Source organism: Oryzias melastigma, linkage group LG24, assembly GCF_002922805.2.
Source record: "Oryzias melastigma strain HK-1 linkage group LG24, ASM292280v2, whole genome shotgun sequence".
Taxonomy (NCBI): Eukaryota; Metazoa; Chordata; class Actinopteri; order Beloniformes; family Adrianichthyidae; genus Oryzias; species Oryzias melastigma.
The window spans coordinates 23626073-23635601 of NC_050535.1; the positions used below are offsets into that span (position 1 = coordinate 23626073).

Genomic DNA, 9529 nt, shown 5'->3' on the forward strand with positions numbered 1-9529 from the left:
ATCTCTCTTTCTGAAACCGAAAACTCAGAGTTTTGGTGAATTTGGAGTTCACGAACTCAGAGTTCCAACAAAACCTGCTTCTTGGAACTGGCCCCAGCTGTCCAGTTCACCCAAAGCATAAAACAAATCAGCCTTTTTTTGTTTGCAGGTCAGGCTGCATTTTAGCTAAAAACCTACATAATTTAGTATGAATGTTTATTATAAAATAACTAACATTTAACGTGTTTAATACTTAGACAGCCAAAACTTAAAAATAAAAAAATCACAGTTGGAGAAAAACATGTCACAAACTCCACAGTTAGCGTTTTTTTTATGCAGCATTTAGCACAAAGAGGTAACGTCACAGATAGAAAGCCAAAAGGATTTTATTGTCTGGTTTGTTTTGGTCAAAACGAGGAGGTCAGAGAGTTTTATTTATATTTAAGATAGGAGCCATCTTTTTGTCTGGCTGATGAGGAACTTTCAACCTTTCAAAGATGAATCATCAGAAATCTTAACTTTCCTGGAATGCTCCTTTGCTTTGAGCATTGACTTCAGCACTTTAGCTTGATGTAAAGAAATGTGGAGTTTGCACAGACCCCAGAAGTTTTTTTCATCATCGGATACTTCATCAGCTGTTAATGAAACCATTTTCCTGTGCTGAGGGTTTTCAAATGTGAAGTTTTTGTAGAAAGAAAATACAAGACCACTAAGTCTTATGTAAGAAAATCGTAAAACATTTTATTTCTTTGACAGTACCTCATCATTGAACACAGAACCAAAGTTTCCCTGTTTTGAAGATCTTAAAGACCACAGATGAACCGAACATAAGGCAAATGTGCAAATGATTCCATGACAAAAGAAGAGTACAATCATCACAACTGTATGCACACACAAACCTGCACACACAGCACAAACCAGTATTGACTTTGGATGTCTGATTCCACCCGCCCTGCTTGCTGTAACGGTGCTGTCTCCAGACATGAGAGATGCTGGCCACCCTGGAGGAACATCTCAATCTGTGATTCACTGAAAGGAGAACGTTGAATCATCTCTGACAGATTTGTAAGGAGACAGATGTGATGTGGAAGCAGCTGAGAACTAAGACAGAATGGGACGGTTATGTAGCAGAATGACCATCCCTGCAGGACGGGGACCTCTCAGAACATCAGTTTATGGGAGGAAAAATTTAAAAGGTACGCTAACAGCTGCCGTCTGTCAGATGACGTTTCCCACTACTTTTCTGCTCTTTCAGCTTCCCATGGATGTCAGACAATTTTCTGATGGCCCAAACATATCTGCAAAAGCAGCTGGACACCAGCCCTCACAGACACCAGTTTGAGCTAAACCAGATCAAATCCAGTTTGATCTACACACCTCAGTTCAATCTCATCAAATTACATAAAAGTGCAGGTCAGAGGATCCTCGATGAAAGCTTGAGCTGTTTGAGCCACACGTGGGGAGGCCTTTCATGCCCTTCCCAGTGTGTTTCAGCCACATGATCATTAGGGGGTCCCTCTGCCTTGATGTGTATTTTTGCGCTACCTATCCCACTAAAGCCCATGATTTTTAGTTTTTCAGATGAGTAGATTCATCTTCCGTTCCTCACCTATTCAGGTCTATATGATCAACTTTTCTTTATGCTTGTTTAATGTCAAACAGTTTCCGTGGTCGCTCCATCTGTGTTTGCCCACTTTGGCTTAAGTGGCCACTCAGTGGGTTAGCTCGCTACGCTAGCCAGCTTTCCCAGTGGGTGGCGTAGCATCCTAGCGGGCTCTGCTGTATCGAGCTAGCCAACTCCGCTCTAGCAAGGTCCATTGTAGCAAGCTAGCCAACTCCGTTGCAGTGAGCTATCCAGCTCCACTGTATGAGCTAGCGAGCTCTGCTGTAGCAAGCTCCGCTCTGTTGAGCTAGCGAGATCCGCTGTAGCAAACTTCGTTTTAGTGAGCTAGCAAGCTTCGCTGTATCGAGCTAGTGAGTTCCACTGTACAAGCTAGCCAGCTCTGGCAAGCACCACTGTTGTGAGCTCCACTGTAGCAAGATAGTGGGTTCCACTGTATCGAACTAGCAAGCTCCGCCTTATCAAGCTAGCAAGCTCTGCTGTAGCAAGATAGCGAGTTCCACTGTAGCGAGCTCTGATGTCCACCAGGCGGCTGGATAGCGTAGCGAGCCTACCCACTGAGTGTCCACTTAAGCCAATGAAGGCAAACACACCTGGGACCACCACAGAAACTGTGGACAAGCCCGTTTGGGGCCCACATTTTCTGCCCACTTTGAAACCATTTGGGGCCCACCATGCCTTACTGGCTAGGACTCTTCTATGTTTGAGATGTCAGAAAGCTCCTCAGCCATTTTCAGCAGCTTAATCAGTCTCTTCAGGAGCTGTTTGTCGTGGATCTCAGTTGCTGTAACATTTCAAGCAGTTATTATGTGGCGGTGAGCCTTGTGAATCCTGCAACTACGTACTGAGATGAAAGCTGACTTTGACCTGTATTGACAACAACCAGACGACCTTCACAAATGGAGCTTTCTCCTCAATGGATGGCACGACTGCTCAATCCCACAGGACCATTCAGAAGTCGGTTAGAGCATATATGAAGCACAGGGGTTTAAAGAATCACTCACAGAACACGGGTCACAGCTGCATCAAAAGTAACACACAGAACAGCTAGCATAGTTTTCATTCTTCTTCTTCTTGTTCTTAATACTATTTCCCAAAGTTTTCTGGAACACCCAACACAAAAGACGATATTGTGCTAAATCTTTAGCAATAGTGGAGATCCACAAACATGACGAGGGCTCACCAGCAGAGCAATCAGAAAGTACGAGTGATGAATAATGAAAAGAAAAATCTTCACAGTAAGAGTGTTGTACAGAAATACACTGAGGAACGACGTGACTGGCTTTACTTGATTTCTGCTCTTGAGGTAAAACGCTTCATTTCAGAGAGTTTAGAGGATTCAAAACGACAGATGAGCGCACACACAAAAGTCAGAGTGAAGAGTATACCACTACTGAATGCAGCACACACGTACGGCACACTGGAGTATGGGACACTTTCCTTACAGTTACTGTGGTTTACATTCACATGGTTTCTCTGAACGCATGCTTCCTGTGCTCCACAGATGATGGTGAGGGTCACGTGGAAAAAAAAAAAAACTACAGGCAGAAATAAGGAGGCACCTTCCTCTCCTGAGGCAGAAGGGGTTGGGAGGACTTTCTTCTTTTGCTTTTCTTCATTTTTTTTATGACACATTCTTGCATCTCTTCAGCACAGAATCTGGAGGTCTGGGGTAGTAGCCGGTGGTGTAGGGCTTGTCCGGGGAAAACCTGGGGAATTTGTAATCCAGAGGAAGATCTAGACCGCATAAAATCCAACAAAAGAAAAACAGCAGAGTGTAAGTTCTTTTTATGATTAGCATAAAAAGTACCTAGATTAAAAGGACATTACCAGAAATCTGGAAAAAACAACAACTACGGTAAATTTGGATTTAAGCTAATCTGACATGACACCAGTGTGGATCCTTCAACACAAAAACAAAACAATCTGAGGAGATTCATCTCAGACTCAGTGTGGCTGAAAGCAATCAGGAACATTGGTTATTCCATGATGAGACGTGATTTTGTTCAGGTCAAGGTATGCAGCCTCTCTATTACTGGAGGGTAAAGAGATCAGCCTGGATCTCATAATAGCTGTAAACAAACCCCAACTTCACGCTCTGTGGACCTGAAAGCTTTCTCCAAAAGCATGTGGGAAACAGCTTTTTCCATTTTAAGGAGAAGGATCCACACCACAGTCTAAGCATGGACACTTGATAGGAGAGGTACAGAAAACATGACAATTACTATAACCTCAAAATCTGTAAAGCAAACTCAAACTGGTAACCTGAGGGCCATTTACGGCCCCCAAGTCAATATTTTGCAGCTCAGTGTGAATGGTCTCTCCTTCAGATCAAGAACATCCAGAATGGGACATCAGAAGAAATCCTCAGAAGTACCAAACCCGGATTTATTGCACAGTCATGCCTGTTGCAGTGTTTCATTGCATCACTCTTCAATACAAATACAGTCATGCAAAAAAAAAAGGCAGTGACAGTGAAGAGGGACAGATAAATATCCAAATAAACTGAATTCAAAGCAGGATGGCAGAAAGCCAGGAGAGAAAACTAAAGCAAACAGCTAAAGGATCATTTCATTGCTTCTCTTTCTAGCTGGTTTTGTGGCTAATTTGTTTATCAGATTTTGGGATACTTGATATTACATAAACACTCCCTATGAATACTGTATAAAAAAATCAATGCTGTTAAATGTGCCTCCCATACAAACTATAAGCTAATGTCTTTTAAAAGTCAATACTCATTGAATTTAATTCACTTTATGCCTAAAACGGCCTTCACAACGGCGTCACAGTTATAGTGGTTCCCAGTTGCAGGACAGTTAACGGTGCAGGAAGGCCACTAAGACCGCCATAGGGAACAATACAGATATGTTAGGGTAAGATGTCTGAAAGAGAAAGTATTGTTCGGGTAGGTGAGCTAAATGTGGCATCAAGAGCTTGAGGCTCAAAGTTGCATAAGAGTGACAACATATTCCCAAAGGCTCTGCAGCTCAGAGCTGAAGGGTTGGAGCTGATCCATAGCCTGACTCCCCATCTGTGTTTGACACAATTGCTGTTTTTGATTTTCACTAATGTTTTTGTGATGCAGAAGAAGCAGGCTGAGTGTTTGAAGTGGGGATTTATTAGGGTTTCTCCCCAACCGCTGCGTGTTTAACATCAATCTGCGATAAAGCATTCACTTGGTTGCCACACATGTGCCGTGCAGCCCTCCCTTACAGATAGGGCACAGACAGAAAAAATAGACATTTAGTCCTTTTTTTTTAGCTAAAGTTCTAGTCACTCTAGGCTTTTGTCCTGTTCTCCCTCTGAGCCTGTGTTTGTCGTTCTTGTACACCCTTCTGCATCTGATCAGCTGGTCTTTCAATTCGATTGACAACATTTTTTCCAGCAGACTCCTCCAGCCTGGACGGAACCCACATGGTTGGATACACCAACGATCCATGGGGCAAGTGGAGGCTGACGTGTCTGGCCCAGCTGTCTGTAGAAGATGTGTATCTATTTGGATTCCTAATTCTGAATTATCGTATAGTCTGCAAGCGGAAAAAAACAGTTAGTGGCAAGCTATTGGAGCTTTGTGGACGGAAGCAACGGACTGCAGACTCACAAACTGATCAAAGGGGCTGTGCCTCACCTGTCCAGATAGACAGAGCACTGGCGACCCTTGAACTTGTGTGGAAAATGGTTACCAACTTGGAGAGACTTTCTGCTCAAATTAAAGGGAGACTGGTCTAAATTGTGCAGAACTTTGACCATTAAAAATCACCTCAGTCTCTGCTGGACCAGCCATGCACACAGCCATCCATCTGTCTTCTTTCGCTCATCCAGGACCGGGTCGCGGGGGGAGCAGTCTAAGCAAAAATGCCCAGACTTCCCTCTCTCCGGTAACTTCCTCCAGCTCCTCTGGGGGGACCCAGAGGCGTTCCCAGGCCAGCCGAGAGACGTAGTCTCTCCAGCGTGTCCTGGGTCTTCCTCCACCCAGTGGGACACCTCCCCACGGAGGCGTCCAGGAGGCATCCGGACCAGATGCCCGAGCCACCTCAACTGGCTTCTCTCAATGTGGAGGAGAAGTGGCTCAACTCTGAGCTCTTTCCAGGTCACCGTATCTCTAAGGGAGGGCCCAGCCACCCTCTGGAGAAAACTAATTTCAAGCGATTGTAGTCGGGATCTCGTTCTTTCGGTCATGACCCAGAGCTCATGATCATAGGCGAGTACTGGAGCAAAGATCAACTGATAAATTAAGAGCTTTTCTTTCTGCCTCAGCTGGCCCACAACGGACCAGTGCACTCCAATCCGCCTGCCAATCTTCCCTCACTCGTGAACAAGACCCCAAGATATTTAAACTCCTCTCCCTGAGGCAGAAGCACTCCACCCACCCAGAGAGGACAAGCTACCTTTCCCTGGTCTACAACCATGGCCTCAGATTTAGCTGTGCTGACCCTCATCCCGGCCGCTTCACACTCGGCTGCAAACCGCTCCAATGCATGCTGGAGGTCCTGGCTCCATGACGCCAAAAGAACAACATCATCTGCAAAGAGCAGAGATGAAATCCTGTGGTCCCCAAACCAGACCCCTTCCGGCCCCTGGCTGAACCTAGAAATTCTGTCCATAAGGTTATGAACAGAACCGGTGAAAAAGGGCAGCCCTGCAGGAGTCCATCTATCAGGACCAGGTCTGACTTACTGCTGGCTATGAGGACCAGGCTTACTCCCAGAGCCCGCTCCACAGGACACCACAGGGAACACGGTCAAACACCTTCTCTAAATCCACAAAACCAAATCTGCTTCCTAGCTGAATGAAATGTGGGTTGGATGTGAAGGTTGACATCTGCTGTATCTGTCTGCTTAGGCCTAACTTGACTTCAGTAAACATACACACTTCCTCTGGTGAGTAGCCTGGAGCAGACAGCGCCCTGTATGGCTGCAGCCCACTAGAGCAGTGCCCTGGTGGGTCTCTTTCTCCCTAATGCCTGGTCCTAACAGCTCATTTCACATGTACTGTTCTGGTCTTGTGCTCTTGCTTGTATAGCTGGGTCTTGTTTTTTCAACACCTGCATTCTTCCCCCCTCAAGAGCGGAGTATAGGCATACGTACGTTTGTTTTTTGCCACCGCTAAACCCCTTATGTATTTTGCCTTCTCCATATCTCCCCATCAACAAAAACTGCAACTTCATTACCTGTACTTGTACTGTTACAACAACATGATCATGTAGTCCTCATGAGTGAAGGACACTTTGATGACACATGCACCAAATTCTTACTGTTTTTGTTTCAATTTTTGCTTTGATGGGCAGATCCACCTCAGCTCTCCTGTCTCAAACCTGCTATGTGCTCCACGCTGGGAATGGCCATGGTGCTGTATTTGTGAATGCAGTGGCAGCACCAGGTCAGCTTCTGGGCTTCGTCGTCTTCTCCATCACTTCTGTGCATGTCAACAAAGTAGGACCCCCACTGGTTGGACACAGCTGAGGGGGACTTCATGCCTTGCTCCTGCAAAGTTCGTGCACAGTCAGATAGATACTGGTTCATCTTCAGACTAAAGCAGATCTGATTAAAGGAAGTGGGCATTAAATGGAACTGAAACAGAAATTATTATTATAATGATAACACATCCTTTCTGCTCAGAATCATCCTCTTTCCTTTCAGTCATTTGTGCAGCATCTGATGATTTACTGGCCGAAAGCAAATGAGCATGAAAAGTTGCACTATAAAGATTCATAATGTGTTAGGCAGAGTTGCAGAACAATAATTAGAACGAGTTCTCTACATGAAGATGATGAAAGAGACGATCCATTGGTGCTTCAATGATGTTTTTTCATGTCTCTGTTTTGTTTTTCATTCCCTTTAGGCTCATCCTGATTTCATCCCAAATGAATGCTTAGCCTATTGAAAATTCAATGCTTTCTTTGCATGAATTTAGTCCCGCTTCAATCATCTTTTGAACCATTTTTAAAGTGTTCTCAGTGGTCATTTAATCGCTACTTTGTTTTAAACCAAAATCAAGAAAACTTTTTTGCTTTCTAGGACATAGTTTCTGCCAAATGGGAGGAGTTCCTCAGAAAGTTGTGGACAGTTGGCGTGAAAGTAAGCCTCTGCTGATATCCCAATATCTCAGTGTTTACACTCTTCTGCTAGCTTACAGCCCATCCCCAATCTAAAATTACTTGTGCAACAAAAATGTCAGCAATATCAGAGCTATCCAGCTGATCAAACTGCTTCCTGGTGTAAATGTAAATACATTTCCTGCTCATCAGAATCGTATTTACTATAATTATTAGATTGTATCAATAACAAGTCAGCATTTTAGAAGTCATGAAATTAAACATCTTAAAGGTTCAAATTCCTCACTGATTGTTCATGTTTTATCTGCGTAAAAACAAGTGTTTGATATGAGTTGGATTTTGATCATTCAGCAGAAGCAGAGGACGTCAACCATGCTCTGGTTGGGGAAAGAGGAAGTGCAATCCTAGATTTGCAAGCAACAAAAAGCGCTGACTGCAGAGTTTTTGAAGCGAACATCCTGCTGCTCGGAGCGCTCTGCTGGGAGGGCCGAGCCTCCTGCACGTCACTGGCTTTCCTGTTTGCTTCTATGTTCTGGAGCAAAGCTGCTGTCATGTGGTGCAACAGACCGTCCTTCATCCCGTCTCGCTGTGACTGTGCCTGCTTTCATTAGACCAAACACAGACGGACTCACAAATGACCCCAAATGTCAACAGCGTTGGCTTTTTTCACCCGCCAGAGTACATTTAGGACACCGTTTGGAAACAGATGTTAACTCTTTGATGAACTGTTTGGGAGAGGAGGTATCTAGAACTCGGGCTTGTGTTGGTTGCGGGCCGGGCCTGGGGGGTTGAGGGCTGGTTGGGGGATGGGGCAGTTAAACAGAAACAGCTGCCTCCTTGAACTTACCTCAAACTTTCCCCTTTTCTCCAGCGGCTCCGCTTGAGCCTCATTGGCCATAGCAGCTTCACTTCTCGGGACGCTCTCCCCCTCCATTTCTTCCACAACCATCACCGTCTCCCAATCGGCAAAGGTCCTCGCAGGGAACATGTCCGACCTTATACTGTCCCCAAAATACGCCACCTGCACAGAAACCAGGAACATGAATGAAAAGAAGCTCAGCTCCTCATCGCCTCCTTCTCCTCCTCTGTTATATAACTGCTACACGTGGAGAATAGCAAGCAGGAGCAGGTTTAGATCAGCTGCATTCCTTGACTGACAATCAGGAGCTCACCTCCCGAAAATCTCTAAAGACTTTAAACCCACCAGGTTTGAAAACATGTTCAGACTAGAAAATATGCATTACCTTCGAAAATGTTAGTGTGAATGCTTTTTGCTGAATCTGGTCGCTGAAGATGCTGAAGAAATTTATTTTAATTCCTGAATAATATCATGAATGTGCTAAAAGGTTTTATACAAAACTTGCATAGTTTACAGAAAGTGCACAAAGAATTTAAAGAACTTAATAAAAAAAAAAAATCGCAATTTAGTTTGAATATTAGCTTAACTCCAAATCATCCCAAAAAACCTCAGTAAATGACAAATTGGCTAAAAAGCTAGCACATTACTAGCTTAAGTCAGAATTAGCCCCCAAAACCTCAGTAGATGTCAAATTAGCAAAAAAAACTAAAACATTACTAAAATACCAGGTTAACTCAGAATTAGCCAAAAAAAAAAACCTCAGTTGATATCAAGCTAGCTAAAAAGTTAGCATTTTATTAAAGTACTAACTTAACTCAAAATTAGACCAAAAAAGCCTTAAAATCCTCAGTAGCATTAATGTCCTTAACATGCTGAACGCTTTGATACCAAACTTGCATAATTTGTTGCATTGTCCGGTCCAATAGCGAAGAAAAATAAATAAATAAATAAAATAAAACATAATCAATATAAATAAAGTTTAGCATTAAATACAACAGGGGTTTATACTCAATAA

At 43.8% G+C, this 9529-nt stretch overlaps 1 protein-coding gene across 1 annotated transcript in view; it reads right to left on the reverse strand.

The window, feature by feature from the left end:
* Window positions 1-693: 693 nt before the first annotated feature.
* The window catches only part of nt5dc1 (5'-nucleotidase domain containing 1), a 78813-nt gene continuing 69977 nt past the window's right edge, over window positions 694-9529 (reverse strand). Inside the window, exons 10-12 of the mRNA XM_024290938.1 lie at window positions 8503-8676; window positions 6915-7083; window positions 694-3337 (exon numbers count right to left, since the gene is read on the reverse strand). Of these exons, the coding sequence (XP_024146706.1) occupies window positions 3225-3337; window positions 6915-7083; window positions 8503-8676 (456 nt within the window). The 3' untranslated portion in view covers window positions 694-3224. The remainder of the gene's footprint in view (window positions 3338-6914; window positions 7084-8502; window positions 8677-9529) is intronic.